Source organism: Amblyomma americanum, chromosome 4 (assembly GCF_052857255.1).
Source record: "Amblyomma americanum isolate KBUSLIRL-KWMA chromosome 4, ASM5285725v1, whole genome shotgun sequence".
Taxonomy (NCBI): Eukaryota; Metazoa; Arthropoda; class Arachnida; order Ixodida; family Ixodidae; genus Amblyomma; species Amblyomma americanum.
Window position 1 is genome coordinate 141,271,243 of NC_135500.1, and position 20,378 is coordinate 141,291,620.

The 20,378-nt window shown below is 44.7% G+C and overlaps 2 protein-coding genes and 1 pseudogene across 3 annotated transcripts in view; 2 read left to right on the forward strand and 1 right to left on the reverse strand.

Moving 5' to 3' along the window:
* Positions 1-49: 49 nt before the first annotated feature.
* On the reverse strand, positions 50-14,267 carry LOC144128440 (sorting and assembly machinery component 50 homolog). The gene is made up of 15 exons (XM_077661843.1): positions 14,038-14,267; positions 13,779-13,832; positions 13,619-13,720; positions 13,448-13,535; positions 13,255-13,361; positions 13,042-13,175; positions 12,894-12,981; positions 10,337-10,468; positions 10,182-10,253; positions 9,287-9,370; positions 5,393-5,534; positions 2,393-2,539; positions 1,958-2,099; positions 335-423; positions 50-250 (listed from the first exon to the last, which is right to left on the reverse strand). Exons 1-14 carry the CDS (start codon positions 14,056-14,058, stop codon positions 378-380), a joined length of 1,359 nt encoding a protein of 452 aa, XP_077517969.1. The 5' UTR covers positions 14,059-14,267; the 3' UTR covers positions 50-250; positions 335-377.
* LOC144127691 (uncharacterized) lies at positions 6,341-7,284 on the forward strand (annotated as a pseudogene).
* Positions 14,268-14,524: 257 nt separating the features above from the next.
* Positions 14,525-20,378, forward strand: part of LOC144128442 (hsp70-binding protein 1-like) — a 35,827-nt gene continuing 29,973 nt past the window's right edge. For both annotated transcript variants that reach the window (XM_077661847.1, XM_077661846.1), the window contains exons 1-5: positions 14,525-14,869; positions 15,721-15,925; positions 16,958-17,173; positions 17,904-18,059; positions 19,682-19,970. In XM_077661847.1, coding sequence (XP_077517973.1) covers positions 14,747-14,869; positions 15,721-15,925; positions 16,958-17,173; positions 17,904-18,059; positions 19,682-19,970 — 989 coding nt within the window. In that variant the 5' untranslated portion in view covers positions 14,525-14,746. The remainder of the gene's footprint in view (positions 14,870-15,720; positions 15,926-16,957; positions 17,174-17,903; positions 18,060-19,681; positions 19,971-20,378) is intronic.

Consider the following 20,378-nt stretch of genomic DNA (forward strand, 5'->3'; position numbering starts at 1 on the left):
TCATAGTTTCTGAACATAGTTACACTGAAAAAGAAAAATATACATAAAGTTGCTCTCGACACAGCATCTCTTTTTATTCAAACTCAACAATTACGCAAGCTGCGAGCTTGGAAACTAAAAAAAAATGCATTCTTGAAAAAATGGTTGTACACTATGGTCCTAAAAGCATGTGGAGAGATTTCCAGCGTGTTGTGCAGTCTCCAGGAAACTGCATCCATAAGCTCGCTGTTTGTCCTTCAAAAGTACGAACCTGGAAGTTAAGAGCAGTGTCAAAACAAGAAAACGCTAGCCTAGAATAAGGCAGGGATGACAAGGTGATCAACCCAGAACTTACCTATAAAAACAAACAAAAAAGATGCGATTAGAGGCTGGCAGTGCTACAGAAAGGAGACTCCAATACCAAACTGCAGGCCTTGGTTCAGCCTGGAATAAGCATAACAGAGTTGGTGAGAGAAGGATCTCCTTCCAACCACATTCACATGAAATCCCCTGTTGCTCGTGATACTATTGAAAATACAAGTGCACTGGAGAAGGCACAAACACAAGTTTTTTTTTTTCTTGCTTCAAGCTACTCATTGCAGGAAGTTTCTGATGTATAGCTTATACACACAGCATCCAGCCATAAATAGGACACAGGAGGAGAAAAAATCTGCATAAGAATCCACTGGGTGTTGCCGCAAAGACACAAATAGAGTAAAGCCCCCCCTCCCCCCTGTGCACAAAGATGGGTTTTGTAGCGATAGCTACATTACACTAGCATTTCAAGCCTTCAGCGTGGCCACCCCATGGCCACGTGGCGGCGCCGTGGCTGGTCACATGGTGCGGAGTAGCTGCGAAACCGAGTGGGGGGGAAGGGTGGAGAAGGGGAGAGAGTGAATCCACATCCAGGAACGAAGATGATGAAGGAACGCCCAGCAGAACGGATCGGCGAAAGATTGACTTTGCAAAGGACTGAGCGAGTTCCACTCGGCCAGCTGTAGTTATCGTGTCAATCCAGGTTTAACCAGAGCTAAACCACAGCCAATTTTTTTTTAACTTCATTACTGCTATTTTACTGTTTTTTTTTATAACTCAGAAAACAATGGGACAGTCAAGTTTGTTTGAGGCTCTCAACAACAAGAGCTGAGGTGAATTTGACATGCAGCAAAGCTTGGGTGCAAGCATTCTGTTCATTGTGCAGTGGTACTATACAGTTAAACCTGGTTGTAACGAACCTCCATATAGCGAATTCCTCGATATTACAAAAACGCCACCCTCACTGAAGCACATATTTGAGACCTCCATGTAACAAAGGTGTTGTGGCGGTTGACCTTGCTATAACGAACTGGCTACGCCACCTATCTGTTAGCTAGTGCTGAGTTACTCAACATTTGGCAGAACCACGCGGAAGTTTCGTGACGATAAAGCACGAAGTGACATGAGAGGAACACCAATTGCAGCAAGCGACTGCAGTTGACACGATGGTGACAAGGAAGATGTCTTGGCTACTTTCGTGCTGGAGGCACCGCAAATGCGGACAAACACCTTCATGCACCAGAAGTGCTCTTCATCTTCAGCCTTTGCGCCAACATGCATTGACTGGCCTTTTTATAAAAAGTAGGTGAAAGTGTCAAGAAATGCCTTTGTACTGCAATCCTGAGCCAAATTTTTGAAGATCTTAGTGGTTTTATGTAACCCCCCCCCCCCCCCCCCACACACACACACACACACACACATTACCTAAAAATGTATCAAAGGGGTTCTACTGGACGTACTGCAGACAATGCACCAATGTGTTTCTTGCTTTGCATCCTTTCCATCTCCTCTACATTTGAGCAACTGAAGACACTAAGAAAGGCTTACGACACGCCGTTTCTGAATGCTTAGCCCGCACTGCCACAGTACTACCCCGAAACCCCGGGCTGTGCCGAATGTGCACCTTTATTTTAAGAAAACGAGGACTAAGTGAGAGACTGACCTGTCGCCAGACTTTGCCTTCATGGGCAGGCAGTAGTTCAGCTCAAAGCGGGCAATGTGTCCAACGGAGAGCACGATGCCTGCACCAACCGACCACCGCAGGTTGCGCGTGGCCAGCTCAAAGTTTTGCTGCATGTCATTCGCTGAAACAGAAACAGAAGCACACATGCTGAAACAAAGATAGAAGCGCACTTTCATGCAGAAAAAAAAAAAGATGAGCTAGCAATAACTTCCACCTCTCCCTCTTAATAGTTGGCTGTACATTCTACAGCTGATTCAGCATGCATGGAGCAACGCTTGTTCACTCTTACACTGATATTAAATGTCATGACATCTTCTCTAGGCACAGTACACATGTGAAACTGTTTGGGTTTCTCTTCATCCTGTCGGGAAACATTCCCACAGCTGTACAGGATACCCTTGCACCGACACTCACTGAATTTGAAGTCGTCCACATTTCCGGCTGTGGCAAAGACATGTGTCCGGAAGTAGTCTCCAATGCCACCTTCACCAGGCCGGAAAGGCAGCGGTGTGTAAAGATGAAGACCAGAGGCCCAGTATGCCTCTCCACCCAGCGAATGACCTGGAGAGACAACATAGTCAGAGGTGAGAACACTGAAACACAGACACTGCCAGAGTAGCACAAGCTGGCTTTAACACTGTCAAGATAACCTAAAAGGCGAGAATACCGCCTATTGTCATGTGTACGTCGACTCCAAGATTGATGCTCCGATGCTGGCTTCCTATCCTTTTTGCAGCTGCAGCTAATGGCTACACCTTTGGCTGGCCTATATACACAAGTTACTCCAAGAAAATGCGTTAAAGGGCAGTATTTGAGTTGAGCAGAATTACTTGTTCCGGACACTCATCTTCCAGTTAAGGGGGGACGCGGCTTCTATTTGTTGATGGATTTACACGAAACTTTTTGCACATGTTACAAATAATTTTGACTACTCTCGCAAAACTTTACTGATATATCTCCAGAATATTGCTTTCTAATATATATTTTCCTCTGAACCTTGCAAAAAGGCTGCAGGGTTAAGAAGATGTGGAAGAAGGTGGGTGCGTGCTACAATTGTACAATTCTTATTTGTTTTTTAGAAAACTACAAATTTTGGTTGTGAATTCTTGCAATGTAGTGTCCGTTGATGTATCTAGAGTGAGAAGAAAATTGTATACAAGAAATTTAAAATTCACAATTTTCAAAACGAATAACTTGATTGCACTACGTCATAGGAGTGCAACAAAACAAACGAGGTCGAAACAGATAAAACAGTCGTGCATAAATCTGCTCCGTACTTAGGCACAAAACTGTAACGCAGAAATAAAACCGAAAACATTGCGCCTGACCTCTGCATCGTCCATGCCATAAGAATAATTATTCAGGTGTTGGACAAAAAACTCAAGGGGACACTTGAGCTGTGCCTTAAGAGTATGACACGATAGCGTTGATGGGTTAATGACCATATATGCAGAACTGGTCATTCTCACCACTCCTGGCGCAGTGGTTAAGCAATGCGACACTGCCCTGCAATGGCAGGTGCCGCCACCAGTGGGGCTTGCGAGACCCAGGTCGCTCTATCCGAGCAACCTCTCGCAGCCAATCATTACACCAATCATTACTTTAACTGTCAACTTCCACGGTGAGCAGGTTGTGATGGCGCCACAAGGTCACATGACCTAGCTGACAGGAGGGCCATTTGCTTCTCTGGGGATTTGTCGTTCACGCCACCACCGACACTGGGTTTTCCGCTGAACGGAAAGTTATTAAGTCCGCTCGTAGGGAATGGCTAGCTAGCATCAAAGAAAGAAACGAACTCCAAAAACAAACTGCGCTGGCGTTGCTCAGATTAACAGCAAGCGTGTTAGCTTTCCTGCACTGAAAGAAGCTTGCTCTTTGCAAGTGCCACGAACATTTTTCTTTATCAGCACTGTTTCAGAAAAAAAGACGAGGCAGCATTACAAATCCATGCACACACACACAAAAAAAATAAACATTAATTTATAGGAAACAACACAGTACACTTAAATAAGAATGTATAGTGTCATTTCCAGATGCCCTGTTACTAGTACAGATCTTAGGGACCAATGTTACCATTACCCCATTTTGCCAAATGGCTGTAATTAATTTTGCCTAGTTCCACAAAGCTTACAGGACTATAGGCACCTAATTTTATTGCACATTTTCTTGCGTCAAACGATGCGTTAGACATTAGAATACATGGATTACCGGGTGGTATTTGCCTACAACCGCTAAATAATTTATAATTGATTTTCTTTTCTCATGCTTTTTCGGTTTCAGTTTCATCGACCGAATGACAACTGTGACGTCAAGTTGATGTTTTGGTCATGTGACCCACACTAGAAAAACTGTAATATAATCACTGATATGTAGTTTTAGTTCACGACAACATTTGATACAGCCTCTTCCAAGACCTGGAATGACAAACAATGTCCTGTCAGCTATTATATTAGTTTTTCTAGTGGATCACGTGGCCGAAACACAAACTTGACATCACAGTCATCGTTTCGTCGATGAAACCATAACTGAAACAGCGTCTTGAAGAAATTCAATTATAAATTATTTAGCGGTCAGACACGAATACCACAGGGTGCTCCATGTATACGAATGTGCATCGTTTGAAAGAAGAAAACACGCAAGCAAAAATTTCGTCTCTATAGTCCTTTAAGTCTCCAGCCAAGCCTCCTGCCACTCGATCATAAAATAAAAAATCCATACTCTGCTAGGTTCACTACGGCCTCACCGGAACACAGGATCAAGTGTATGAAACAAAGAGGGAGAAAACACAAGTGGGGAAACTGCTTTTCTGGTGCAGCATGGAGATGTCAGGAAGACAAATGTGCCCTCAGACATTTGTCGTTTGTTGTGGTGGTTAGGTATACTTACCACCGTACATTTAATCAGTAGCTCCCGATGTCCAAGAGATTATTTTCGTGGAATGTCATAAAAGAACTCTCCAAGTGCTCATTAAAACTGACTGCACTAAAACTGCTTAAAGCACATGTGCCTCGCCTACTCTTTTTTATTAAATGCGCGTTAAGACGGAAGAGATGGAAGCTAAGATGCATGGGGTTTCTCGGCACCTTTTGAAAGCCACCGGGGTTCTTTGAGGCTAAAAAATTACTCAAAAAATTCTTCCCAAAACAAAATAGCATTATATTCAGATACCTTTCACAAGTGCCTGGTGATCCATAATGCATAGCTTTCATCACAAAGTACTGCGCAAGAAGCTTCCATTCCATGCCACTAGGTGTTGTGGCCAAGTGGGCCTTCCTTCACTACCTTTTTTTTGTGTACATGAGAGTGCGCACAAGCTTAATGTCTAGTGGTCTCTGGCTTGCGATCCAGTCAGTTGGCTGTTCCCCCTTTTGCATGTTCTCACTCCGCAGTACATGGGTTGAGAGAGTTCACTACCTTCTACATGCGGTCCAACTCCCCTCTGCTGGAAACCGCGCAGACCTAGCGGGCCGCCGAGGAAGAACCTGTCGCAGATGCTGAACGTCTTGTTGTGCCCGAAGCCCATCATGTAGCCGGCCATGCAACATCCCTGCAGCACCTGCATCAAGAGAGCCACACCACAGTTTAAAGCGGCTGTCCAACAAGCTGAGGGATGGGGAGGCTGTGCTTCAGCTATTCTGCTAAAGAAAATGACGGAAGGTCTCAGTGTGCAAAGTCAGTAATTCCATGCACAAAATATACATCAGTTAAACATCCCTACCCAATGCTTTCAACATGTACAGCAGCACAGCATTGCAGTGCCATGTGCACATTTCATATACGCAGAGGTCTATAGTCATAAATCATCTTAAAAGCAGATGACCGCTGCCAGAGTCCTTCAATTCTTTGAAGCATTGAATGCTTCAAAAGCACTGAAGGACTCTGCCGCTGCCCACGTTTTCACCAAATAAATTTGACTTTCACACAAATGGCTTTTGGTAAACCTTGGGAGCTATTCACTAATTCGACATTCGGAAAATTCGTTGAAGTCAGAATTAACAAGGTTTTACTGCATTGGCCAAAGGATAGATCTGCCTGCTATTGCACCGTTTAGCAAAAGCAAAGAAAGATTACTATGCTAACCACGTATACCTTTTAACTGGGAGTGCAACAGAGTAATACCAGAGTCCTTCAATGCTTTTCTGGTCACGAAACTTCTCCATAACGCTATGGGAGAGCTTCATATGTTGACCGCATCTTCCACGAGGCGGTGCTAGTAGCCCGGTGGGGGCAACAACGCAAGCAAGCGAGCACCTGTGTAGCAGCGAGACCACATGCAGATTGCGAAGCCTGTGGTGTGGCAGCTAGTATTTTTTGTGCTGATTTTCGTAAACAACTGCAGCACATGTTACACGCTCACCTGCGATGCCGAAGGCTTGCTGCGTGACGGGTTGCCGCTCCGGCTACAGAGGTACGCAAGCCCAGCGACGCCGAGCAGCGTGAAATATGGAAGCGGGCGATACCACGACAAGAAAGGGGTGGTTTAGCTTCAACTCCAAGCATGTCCGCATCTATGAGAAGCATTTCATGGATATTATTCGAACTGACGAATTTGTGGTCAGCGAAGAAGCAGTGTCGCTGCAACGCGAGAAGTTGAAACTCAGGCCCGGCGCCGTTCCACGGATATTCGAAGGCCTGCCAGCGTACTTGAGCAAGCTGAAGCCATGATCTCGCACGATCTCGACGCTCAGAGACAGTTCCGCTCGACGATATTCTTGTGGAGCCAGATGACTGCGGGGAGCATTCTGTGCACTTGATGATGAATTGTCTACGAAAGACTGCATCCTGGACTACCTTGCTGTCTATGTAGTAAAAAAATTCTCGTCACTGTCATGCTGCAGCTATGTGGAAACATTGAAGAGCCAAAAACGGGAACCAACGGCTCTAATACAAGCCAAATCAAAAGGGTTTCTGCAAGTGCCATCAAGCCGGCTGATAAGCATCTTGCAAATTGTTGAAAGTCATGTGGAGGATTTGACTGTCAACGCAGTTGCATGTGCTGACATATATGCAAGCATTATTGAAGAAGTTCTCGTCGACAGCCGTACTGCCTTGGCTGGTATTGGCTGTGCATCACATTACGTAACCACCACTGCATAGGTTGTTCACTTTTTCCTGAGGTGTCGTTTACATTTTTTTACTCGAGAAAAAAAACAAAAAAACAAGCAATCTCGGGCAACAAAGCGGTCTACATGCCCAGCATGTGGTGGCAGGAAGCCTCGGCAGTAGCGCAGTCTTACAGTCTTGAGACTTGCAAGCATTGCTGCCATCTTAAATTTGTTTTCTGGCTTTTCTAAATCCATGATAGCTGTCTCTCAGGAGCATGTATGTTATTCTGTGTGGTCTGATGTGAAAACATGCATAGTTGTGTATTCATTTTCTTCATTTTTGTATTTTATAGCATTTGTGTAATGATGCAAGATGTGTGTTCCTCAGGAATTTGTATGTTTTATTTTGCCTTTTTTTAGTAGAACCATAAGCATCTGGGTTGTTATGTTGTTTTTTAGTATCAAATATATATTTTGCTATTTTATTGTGAGCACATTGCTATGTAACAATGCAGTGTGTGTGTTTCTTAGTATGTTTTATATTTTACCTCATTATCGCATACACATATGATCATGCCTATCTGTGACCCTGTTGGTTTGGTAGACAAGTGTACTCTTTCGTTTGATTATGGCTTCTTTTTGTGCATGCGTCTTATCACTGCTCACTTTTTTGTTTATTGCGTGACCACTTACAGCTTGTTTCTAATTTTGGTAGCACGCAGCCAGCAAGTGAGCACTGAACAATAAATTTCATTATTTCCTTGCGCTCGCCAGCTTCTTCGTCGTCGCAGCGTGACAAACCGTAAATAAGTGGCTTATGCAGCACGAGTCTTCAGAAGCTGGCTTTGCCACTGCCAAAAGTGTCAGCAAAAACTAGTCAGATAGCACTATCAAACTGCCGGAGCTTTGGTTATGTGATAGCTTCTGCCGGTTCTTCAAATGACGCCATAAAATCTGATTTCCAGCATCAGCCAGTGAGCTTGCAGTATTTGTCGCAAGGTAAGCGCCAGCCATAAGCGTTCGTCAATAGTCTTATGCACTTCGACGAAAGCAAGGACTCGGCCAACACAGCCGCAATGCAAACCGCTACGCTAGATCATCCATGGCGACACTGAAGTCAAGTTACGGTAAAAATTAATGGCACAGCAATGCGCAGCCTGGACCGATGTACAAAAACTGCTGTTCCATAACAATCGGCAAGAAAAGCGCGCTGATCAGAAAGCGGCCGCCGTCGATTGCGGTTTTCAGTGCCTCGATGTTGCAGCCAAGCTTTCGGGTAATAACCGGTAAATGCTAGTAACGTCCATACTGCAGTAAACACAGATATCAAATGAAAATGAGCCGAATAAAAACAAGTGAGCCTGCTGGCCGCAAAACAGCCGCTGCGAATAGGGCGCGCGGCCAATTCGTGCCCCCTCTCCGACAGCTGTGCCACTAGCGGCAAGCGCTGTCACTATATGAAACTTTGGCCGGAGTTTCGTGACCAGTAAAAGCATTGAAGGACTCTGGTAATACCGTGCCACATGTGCACAAGAAATAGCAGTAAGCGCTTAAGGCCTTACGTCTGTTAATGCCATTATTTTCGGAGTTGGAGCTACATGTCCACATTTAATGTCATTATAAGAAAATCATGACAATAATGCTTACAAGAAAGCCAAAATTTAATGTGAATAAAAACCGTGCTAATGCACATGACACCTTGGGAATGTTGTTCAAATGTAATATAAAAATTGTGAAGAAGAAGAAGGGCATCATCCTATATTTACTGAGGCAAAGAAGAAGTAGCCGCACTGCCATCACTCAGACCGAGTGCCTAGTGACCTGAACAGACGAGAGACTCGGTCGCCACCGTGGTTTCGCCGCCACCTGAGCGTTATCCTAAGCCCCCGTTACAAAATTATTTTGCAGGAAATACTGGTGTTATTGCTGGACAAGTCAAAGAAGTAGCCATAAACTCGCATATCAGCACACAAGTTGAGAGTATCTGTCAGAAGTGCTTGTAAAAATGGTACCCTTCTCATCGAAAATGCAGAGAAGATTCCTCATGAGCAGTTGAAGTTGCATGAAAGAGTAAGCATTGCTCGGAAAAACGAGCTGTGGCGGACTCAGTAAATCACGAATGGCAGTAAGGTTAATGCCATTTAATTTATGCATCTGGCATCGCATGAATGCCATTAAAACTTAAGGCAGTAAGCACTTAATGGCATTAAATTTGCCTGTGTGGCATGGGTACAAATCTTGACACAAAAAAAAATGCACTCACTATGTCTCTTGCTATTGGCAGGTTGAGCTGATATTCCACTTCGTGCTTGACGAAGCCAACATCACCACCCAAACCGGCAAACTCCTGAGGAAGAAACGAAGAGAACAGTTCAGGTAACAAGCTGAAGAGCCAGCATAAAATCCTTTATGTACTTCAACTGATGCTTACTTCCCTCGTTTTCTATATTTTGGAACAAGCACAGCAAGTGTCGTTTTAAGAACAGATGCCTCTCTGGTTGCAAACGGTAACAATCAAGATGGAAATGGTAACAATCGTGTCACGAAAACTCCTGAAACACAGAATGAAACATGCAATTAAGTTTGCTGGGACATAAACGACAGCAGGCTACAGCAGGGCACAAAGAGAGGCCAGTAACGGTTAAATTTTTCTTGTTTTTCTCAAGCACCCTGCTCTCCGCCCAAACAGCAGAGCAAGAAAAAATCTGTCCACGAGTTTTAGGTACTATGCTTCGAAGCAAGGTGCCCCCTTAACTTACTCTTTAGTGCCATAGGTGCGAAAGAAAAAGGACGCTTAAGGTCAAGCAAATACAAACAACGGAATAGCACTACAGCCTAAAATGAGAACAGTCTGATATTATGAAACTGCCTTGGCGGCTCAGTGGTTATAGTGCTTGGCTGCTGACACGAAAGAAATGGGTTCTATCCTGACCGTGGCATTCGCATTTCGATGGAGGAGAAATGATAAAGGCCTGTGCACTGTGCTATGTCAGTGCACGTTAAAGAACTCCTGGAGGTCAAAATTACCCGGAGCCCTCCACTATGGCGTCCCTCATAGCCCGAGTCTATTTGGGACGTTAAATCCCATAAAACCATTGGATATTATGCACAGGGAATATGGTGCTGGTGGGAATGACAAGCAATCAAGTTGGGTTTACTTGGTGCAACCTGAAGTAGCTTCCTTCCGTCGGCAGGATAGAGTTATCTCTCCTGTCCACTGTCACTATGTGCTGAAATGGAAAAAGGAAAAGATAATTACATTGAATGAACTGGTCGGTAAAACAAAACATAAAAAAAGCCCTGGTATGCATACCTTTACGGAAGACTTCAAGGAGTGGCCCATCTCTTCACGAACAATGAAGGGAATCGTCGAACCAAGACAGGACAGTTCACGCCACAGAGCTTCCCACCGAAGGCTATGGTGCACACCAGGTGTTGACTCAAACTAGAGGATCAAGAGTACACATTAATCTTTAATAACACTTGTTTCTGGACTCGCTGGTGCACTTTACACAAGTTTAAAGCACTGTACAAAATAAGCATGAACATAAGCATGAACACAAAAGAAATACGTGTAGGTCTTGTCCTCTGCAGTTTTGTATCATTTTGCGCTGTTTAACTTTTGTGGTGTGCATTATTTTACTGTATGTCAACACTAAAGCTCGTTTACTGACATCAACACATTTAAAAGCATAGCTGTGTTACAGCCAATAAGTGCAGTCCACAGACACCCCTGTCACATTTATTTGCAACAATGTTCTATGTGGATATAGTGATCAAGGAAAGAGAACACTTAGTGTACTTTTTCTCCAAGGAACGTGCAGAGATGCCTTTACTACTTGCCATCTCATCTCCATTACTGAGAAGAAAAAAAAAAGCCCACAAAAACTCTGAAAAACAGGTACTTTCCCCTTAAGCTAGTACACGAGTTTCAAAGTGGTGCAGTCGAATCTCGATGATACGATCCCGGTTAATACGAATTTGTAAAATGCCCTGGCTAAAGAGCACTGTGTGCAATGGGCAGTAATTTGGATGTTACAAATACACCCCGCCCCACAGCGGATCATATGAACGCGCGAGCCGCGACTGCACCCTCGAGCACCAAGTACTTGCTACTCGTACATTGCTGACGCCGTGATCGCCAGCTGTGTGGTGCACACCGCAAGTAATGAGCGGTGGCATGCGATCAGCACAACGCCAACATCGCGAGTCAGCGGTGGCACGCGGCCTTAAGTAAATCCCGTCAGCCTAAAAAAGATTAGCATAAATTATGCATACGAATTTTGATGGTTTTGGGTAATACAAATTTCGGATGATACGAATATTTGAATATTTTTCCCTTCCCTTACGGCACGGTTCAGATGTCCAACGATATCTCCACGGTACTGCGCCATTTCCTTTCCCCCAAAACCAATTATTATTATTATATTTTTCTTGACCTCATAAGATTTGCATGACCCAGGTTTTACTGTAATAATAAAAGGCTGTCCAATGTCTTTCTCCTCACACTCTTCTTTTACATAAATAACTGCTTAAGAGCATTCCTTTGGGAAGAATGTCACTGCTCTTGTACGCCACAGCCAGAAACTCCTCAGAAGACATAGAGAAAGGACAGAGTTTTGAAGCGAAGGGTTCACTACAGGAGGTAGATATCACAGTGCTTGTGGTTTCGACCTTCAAGTGAGCCAGAGCTCAAACCCCTTATGGTGGGGTGCAGTGCATTTTGGTTGGGGTGTGCACCAATAATGTTAAGACAGTTAATACACCATTTCCTTTCTTCAAAACCAATTTTAAAAACCAATCTTCAATTTTCTTCCAAACCAAAGGAAAGGTGCATAACTGGCCCCCTGGGAGGGTGGACACCTCAGTGGGGCTTTAAGCTACGTGGTAGGGCGGTAGTAACAGAGGTAGTGACAGATGTGCACTGTAGCAGAAACACAGGACTGAAGCTATAGAATTATAGACTGTCCGCGTTTTTTGTGTTCATTGGCAGGACTGAAGCTATAGACTTATAGACTGTTGGAGTTCTTTGTATTCATTAACATTAGCGTTGACACCGCTCTAGACTATGATGATTTTGAGGAAAGGAAGGTGCATAACTGGCTCCCTAAGGCAGTGGACACCTCAATTGTGGCAGTGGGAAGAGAGAGATATGGGCTGCATGCATTAGCACTGACAACCTTGTGGCAGACGCAGGCCACTGTGGGTCACTGCAGCAATAAGCCGCAGCGTTCATTGGGTGACCAACTTCTCGCGATCAACCATAAATTTAACTGATCAACCATGAATTTAACCGCCACCTGGCAGGGTGGGAGCCGCATTGCCTATCCAGTGTGCAGATCGCACTCTATGTTAGAGGCCAAGCCACATCTGTTTACCCGGCACACCACAGCTTTCGCTCTCTAACTAGGTTCAGCAGTAGTTGAACCGCAGCTAATTTTTTGAGTTCCCAATAATGAGTGCAAACACCGTCTGGAAATAAGGTTCTTACATTGGAGCAAAACTTTGCAGACTGAATGGCTAACCAAATTTTGCAAACTTTTTGTTTCAATTACTGAAAAATGAGAAGGGGCTGCTAACACAGGCATACATGATCAAATGTGCAGGATACTATCAGCATTTTTTTCCGAATTTCTTGGAATCCTGTTTGTACTAAAATGGCTGGCATTTTGAAATAACAATGCCTGATGATGATGCCTGTTTATACCCATGTAAACGATGCAACTGTGGGCAGCAAGTAAAAGAGGCGGCCTGATTGCTTTCTGCACCAATATGCAATAAAGGCTGCAAAGCATATGAAGTTCCTTATGCCAAGCCATGCACCTAGGAGTGGCAGCACACGTCTAAGAAGAGCAACAAAGAGCGAATACCAAAAGCTCCGTTAGCAAGCCTCGATCAAGCTGCCTGAAGCCACTCCATGGGAAGTCTGCTGCCTGCTGAAATACTGCCCCTGTAATCCTGTAAAGAGGAGGATGCGTTGAGGCACAGTCAGGCTATGAATGCAGTTCATGGTCTTACCTGGGATTTAGCCAACCCAGAAAGGGCTTACTAACTGTAATGTTGAACCCACTAGAATGCTTGGTGCCGTAGTGGTACTCTGTTTGAACAAACTCTCCCCGACCCCACGTGTTTGGGAACTTGAGGCCCACAACCTAGAAAGCAATTGTTGGGGTGAGCTTGGTCATTAAAAGCACGCTACTCAAAGGAAGATGATAAATGACAGCTACGTACCATGCTTCCTTCATTGTTTCCAACAAGAGTATTGATACCTCCTATGAGTCGTCTCACTTCTTGAACTTTGAATGTCACTTCTAACCCACTTGGACTTGCCTCAGGACCTGAAAGACAGCGAATAATTTCACTTCCGTGCTTTATCATATCTGCCAAAAAGCTTCAAGCTCAGCTGGAAACTGACTCTCCTTACCTGAACTTGTATCGATTGTCACAGCAATTTGCTTAAATGCTCCCAATGTTTCCAGCTGCTTTCTCACGTAGCGCGTTTTTAATATTACCTGAAACAAAAGGTTTGTTCGTCACTGCGTACATTCGCGAGCACGAATGATCACCTCCGATGCTCTACCGACTCCACGCTCACCTCTTGAAAGTCTCTAGCGTTGAAAAGTTCATTGACAGCCTTCTTGAGGATATCATCTTTAGTCCGGCAAACACCGTCAATGAACACCGCGTCAACACGAGCCTGCAACAACAATGCTATGAAATTCACGGACTAAAAACTAGAAAAAATACACACTGACCTCTATTTGGTCCAGAGGCACTTGCATCTCCTTCGCCTCTTGCCTCTCAAATGACTGCAACGCACGTAAGCAAGAATCACCAAACTGCCAAAACGTCACATGCGATCGAGTGAACCAAACTTAATGCAAACAAGTTGCAGCTTAAAAGTGGTTGATTCCACACAGCGTGTATTAAGGATGATGTTAACACGCGCAAAGATCGCCGAAAAGAAGTAAATGCACCACCGAGTTAAATATAAGCAGGTTCACAGAAGTATACCTTCGCTTGGACGGTCCCCATTTATAAAAGTTCAACACGCACTACACAAACTTCGTTGCACACGGACGCCTCAGCCTCTCTCCTCCCGCAAGGTCTTGTATGAACATAACCGAAACGACACACAGCACAGAGATCGGTGAAGTCCTCAAATTTTATACAGTGTGTACGACTACCTCTCCAATAACATGCAAAACACCGGCATGTTTCATGACCTTCCCCTAGCGGAGGGAACAGAAGAGAGCGGCATTTGAAGTTCGATGATGCTGATAATATTGTTCCTTATGATAAGATAATACATAAAATAGCTACCATTAGTTTTTAGTAATTTGTAAAAACTATATTACCTTATTTTTGCTTATTTTATAATACAAGCATTTCAAGTTTATTTAATATTATGCAACTTCAAATAATTTTTAAAAAGTGAAATGACGACACTGTTTAGCACAAGAACTGTGCTATAGGCAGCTAACTATGACATACCATCATCGTCATCATTATTATTGTAGAGAATTTTTTAGTTCTCATTTCTATTGTTGATATCGCTCGCTTTTTGTTTCTGTACACGGTGAGCCCGGTGAGCTAACGGCGGAGAGTCCGGAAATTTTGTTGCTTCGAGGCCTTGGCAGAGCAAGTTATTTGAGGCAGTCGAAGGCCTCTTATCCGCTGCTTACCCTTCATCAACTATCATCCTTCCGTGGCCGACTACAACATGAGTGGAGGAGACGACAACCCCAGGACCCCTAAAACCCTTCCAGCTCTGCTCAATTTCTGTGTCCGGAACGCAGCCGCCGAGGATGCACCGAATGCTTCCTCCGCTTCGATGGATCCCGAGGTAATTACAGTGAACCGCTTTGGGGCCGTGATCATTGTCAGAATAGAAAACTGCGCTGTTTAGGTGAAGCAAAGTGTTCACGGCAAACTGGCTACAAGCAGCGCAGTTTTTCACTTTGATGCTTTGATATGCAAACTTGACCTGTGAGAAGCCACGTATTGTGACCGTAATCGCTTGGCATGATCCGAGAGCGCTAGACAGACTCCTCGGCCTAGTAGCGACTCACACTGGAACCAGCTCGAAGCCAGTTTCACGTCACAGGTTTTAGCGTTTTACGTCTGAAGTAAGCAAACTGAATGCACATAGAAATGTACGCTGCATTTTGCTGCATTACAGTGCATCCGATGAGATGCGCTTGCGGGGCATTCTGCTTGCCTTCATGCGACGCACTTATAACAGACTGCATATCCGTGTTTAACTGTCATTAGAGCGACATTCGCATGAGGCACTTACCTTTGTAAGTATAAGTATGGCGGCGTTGTCATGTGCGTTACATACAGCACTGACTTACATTATCCTGTCGGCATAGCTAAGGGGGGCTTTGTACATTTTGCCGTCTTGTGGCCATTACTGAATAAATAAAATTTGAAGTTTAACATAACGTACTGAAAGCAGGAGCGCTGCTAAGTGTATAATACACTGCACCTTCACTGTGCTCAACACAACTGCAACGGCAGTGCATCCTGTTTGGTGCAAGCCAGCCAACACTTCTGTGTAGACTTCATTATTGGCAGGAACACTACCACGGCTGTGTATTGTGTCCTGTTCTCTGCCTGCTGTACTAACCACGATTCTGCGATGTGTATGATTGAGTAAAATTTGCAAGTTTTTCATTGCCTGACCTTTTCCAGAGGCGGAGATGGCTGGAAGAGGCGGTCTCAAACATGGTGCTGTCTCCTGTAGAGGAGATGCAGAAGAACCTGAAAGTCATCCAGGACACACTGAGTCATGAACGTGAGGCTGCTGGACAAGCACCAACCGAGGAGTCATGCTGCACTCTCGAGTCAGCCCTCGAGAGCATCACTGAATACGTTGGTTCCATAGACTGTGCTAAAGGTGACTCTCCGTACAGCTTTATGAAGTCACTGTGAGCAGTGGTTGAATTCATGGGCTTCGACTGTGGTAGCTCCATTTAGATGGAGGCAGAAGACAGACGTGCCCTTGTACTGAGGCTCCAGCACATGCTGAAGAAGTAGGGAGTCGAAATTGATCTGAAGCCGTCCATCGTTGTGTGCCTTGCAGTCCAGCTTGTTGCTTCAGCTTGTAAAAACTATCAAACCACCTTGTGTATTTCATCTGTGATGCTTCCCTTCAGAATCTCTTTCATTAATACGCTAAATTTTCTTACAAGCTGATCATACGGAGGAGAAAGTCTCAAAGCGAAAGACTGAAATAGGACCTCAGCTGCAAAAAATAAGAAAAAGAAACGGGGGTGCTAAATTTCTTAAAACAGGTGGGCAGTGATACGATATTGAGTGCAAAGTGTAGGCAACAAAAGTTGCAATTATGTAAGTGTGTGGTATGAAGGAGTGGAATAATACAAATAAGGACGCAAGACAAGAAGATATTGGTTGATTGACAGAGTTTTGGCAATTGCATGGTGGGTCCTAACTTGCATCATGTTATTGCTCTTCTTGAGCAAAGATTAACTGTGGTATAGTACCCCATTTACTCGCACAATGAACCCTCTCCCCCACTTTTGCCGTTAAGAATTCACTTTTTTTTCCAACTTCACATAAAAAAGGCACACCTGACCTTCAGAATGAGTGTTTAGTATGTTCACTTTATCTCGCGGTGATCTCGCAAGGCAGTAGTGTATCACTTAATCGCTGCACCACTGCGCCAGGAGTAATATGAGGGCTCCCAGTAATCTGTCAATGTAAAGTTGAGACTGACCAATTTCTCACATGTATGCATTAACCCATTATCGCTATTTGAACAACTTCCTTCCATGAGCAATAGATCCAAACACTAGAACCGAAAAAAAAAACCCAATGTGCTAGCACAGCTTATTCGCTTTTGGCATAACTATGCAAATTAACTGTGCAAATTTTTACAATCGTGTTTTTGTTTTCCTTTTTCATGCAGATTTCCACAAGATTGGTGGATTTGATGTGCTTGAACAGCTTCTCCACTTTCCAAACGGTCCGGTACAGTCCAAGACTTGTGAGCTCATTGCTGAGCTGGTGCAGAACAACCCCTACTGCCAGAGAGAAGCTGCAAAGCACCTCAAGAGGCTTTTGGAGCTGGTGGACACAGCAAAGGAAGAGGCTGTCCTGCTGAAAGCACTCTATGCCGTGTCGTGTGAGTGATGTTTTATGTGGGGAAAAAGAAATTGACTTTGATCTTCTGGGTAATTTATATCTTTTGGTTGGCGGTATGCAAGTCCAGTTTTTCCAACTCAGGACAAGACTTGTCGATTTCAAGAATGTGCATACCTGCCGTAGTGGCTCAGTGGGTAGGGCACTCGGCTACTGAGCCAGAGCTCCCGGGTTCAAACCCGGCCCCGGCGGCCACATTTCAAAGGAGGCGAAGGATGTGAAGGTGTCAATAAATGCCTTAGTACTTATATTTTTCCAAAATCTTTGAGGTTTTGGACAATGCGTTCTCTCAAATAATGTGCTTTTCCCGGCATTTTTAAAATGTATCAGCGAAGTTCAACTATATTTCATTGATTTTGTTTCAATGATTGGTAGACAATTCATGCCTACCTGCCTGGCATTTTGTCCTATACTGCTCGTTTGTTTTTGCGCTCATCTTGTTTTTCATTCCAACCTGCTGAAGTATCTTTTTTTTTTAACATTGTAATGATGCTGTTAAATGTTCGCATTGCATTTACATTACAGATTTTTTTTTTTTCTCGGTTATGTGTAATGATACTCCTTTCCTGCCACATACTTTCTTCTGTCGTATTTTGGCTTCTGTTAGCTTACAAGACTGCTGCATGAAGAATTTATTTGGCAGGTTATGTGCAAGTATTGAGTGTTTGCTGCACTTTGCTTTTTGTCATCTTATCTGCTTTTTTCCCCACCAGGCCTTGTGCGCCACAACCTGCCCATGTACCTGGCATTCGAAAAAGCGGACGGCTTCTCGGTGCTGTTGAGGGCGCTGCAGTCGGACTCGTCGAAACTGAAGACCAAGGCATGCTTCCTGCTCTCCTCACTGTGCTCTCAGCAGGAGAAAAGTAGAGGCAAGTGTTCAGGAGGCAGCTTTTGAACATGCAATTTGTGTGGCTTTCGTTTGTATGTGACTTTCCTCCAAACACTGTGTGAGAATTGTCATCCAAATGCAACGTTAAGCACCGGGGCTAGATGCAGATGCGGGGGCGATCGGCAGCAGTACTTGTGGAAGGTGTGTTACATCATAGCAGCACAGTGAACAAGTGAAATTTTCAGACGCGAGTCAAAATGGTCAGTCCATCTCCAGCGCCGGGTGATAGAGACTTTCACACTACCAGTGTGCATGCATTGATTTGTCTTGACACGGCAGGTGTGCGCCCACCTTGCCGGCACGTGGCACCATCTGGTGCCTTCACAGCGATTCTTGTGTGGATGGTCACATACTGCGCAACGCCTGTGCGCATATGCTGGAAGCTCCTTTGACTGCCGCTGCATAACGTTTCAACAATCCCTTTTTGGATGTCGTGCGTATCTACCTTCACAAACGTCATTATTGTAGACGATAATTTAAACCCCTGCACAGTAGCAGTGCTAAAATCGATGATGTCGTGTACTAACACTTTCATGAAACGAGAAACTAGAACTTTCTAATCCTGCTTAAGCAGCACCTGGTACACTTATGCACAGGTCCTGCAGGATGGCCTAGATGGACACGGGACAGACAAAAAGAGGCAAAAGTGCAGCCGTTAAGTGCATTCCTGCATTTAAAACATTTCACAGAGTTTTACGTCAACCTTTTAACCCTAGCTTGCTTTTAAGAGAAAATGCAGTTGTAGATCCTTCGTGTGCAATTAGGTCCCTTGAAGAAGGAAATATTTGAAATAAATTATAGCTTTGAATCGTTCTGCTTCTTTAGCACAACAAATAGATCTTTCTAAACCTGTGCTTGGCCCATTACAGCCTTGGCCGCTTATGTGCCATAAAATCCAACACAACGTGACATAGCACAATATATGCCCTAGGCAGTATAGTAAATTTGTACCATTTGCCTAGTCAAGCAAGCAAAGTTTGTGGGGCTTCTGTTGCAAGTAGATTGACAAATCAGCTAGCAACTGTATGTGTTATCGAAGAGCTTGGCAAGGTATACAGCTGCATTAGTCAGTGGTAGTTTGCTGCACTGTGGTAGGTTGCCGTGAATTTTCATCTGGATATACCGTTAGAGCCAGTCAGAGGCATTTAAATGCTGTGGAATGAGTGTCTAATACGACACCCTGCTCAGTGAGTCGAAGTTTTCATTGACGTGTGGATGCCACAGAGAGGAAGTCTGGCATTTCGGGCTTGATGCTTGCTGATGGAGGTAACACTAAGGGACAGCAAGAGAGCAGTGTTGGTTAGGGAGCTAATGCAATTTAATGGTACCCTAGCTGGGATAAAGAAGAGGAAATCAGCGTGAACAGGCCGTATAATGTGGCGAACAGGTGGCTAAAGGTGTCTTGGAGTAACGAAGTGGATCTCGAGAGAAAGCAAACGTAGCTGGGGGGGCTGGCAGAGAGAGGTGGGCAGGTGAGAAGGGATAAGAGAGGCACATTTGTCTTGCGGTCGACATAGTTTGGCCAATGATGGTGATGTCCTCCTGTTAGTCCTGAAGCAGGCGGGCAGAAGAGGCAAGTAAGTGTGCCATTTGCCCTTGCAGACACGCTGATCAAGATGGGCTTTGTGGAGCAGCTGGCTGTGTTGCTTCGCCACGAGCAGGGCACTCACCGTGAACACCTGTTGTCCACCCTGGACACCTTGGTGAGCGAGTGCCCCACTGCACGTGAAGAGTGCCGCCGCCCCGAGCTTCACCTGGAGGACACATTGCGCACCAGCTTGGCTGCCGCTCGTGGCCACGATGAGTTTCGCGAAGAGCACGACCATTGTGCACACATCCTTGCCACGTGCTTTGCGGACAGTGCGGACAACAACAATTCCGAGATGGACAGGTAAAGGAACCCATCGGGAAATGTGGACTCTGTCAGAGTTGACCATCATCGTTCATGGTTATTTGCGGGAAAAGAGCGAGCAAGTTGCTTCTGATAGTGGCTGTTTCATTTGAAGACAAACACATAAAGGCAATATTGTAAGCTGTGCACATTCCTTGCATGCCCCAGAGTCCAGTCCCAATGCCTTCTGGTACAGACACCAGAACTCAAGTTATGTGAATCAAAAGCTTTTCCTTTAACAGTCTGCCTAGTGTGGCAATTAGGCATGAGGGATATGCCTTAGCTCAAGTGATTTTGCTGGTAGAAGGGCTTTGAGCACACATGGTTCTAACAGAGGTTATCTGGTGAAACGACTGGCTAGCAGGCTTGCTTGCCTGTCATGAATAAGGTCGCTAATTTCCTGTGGTG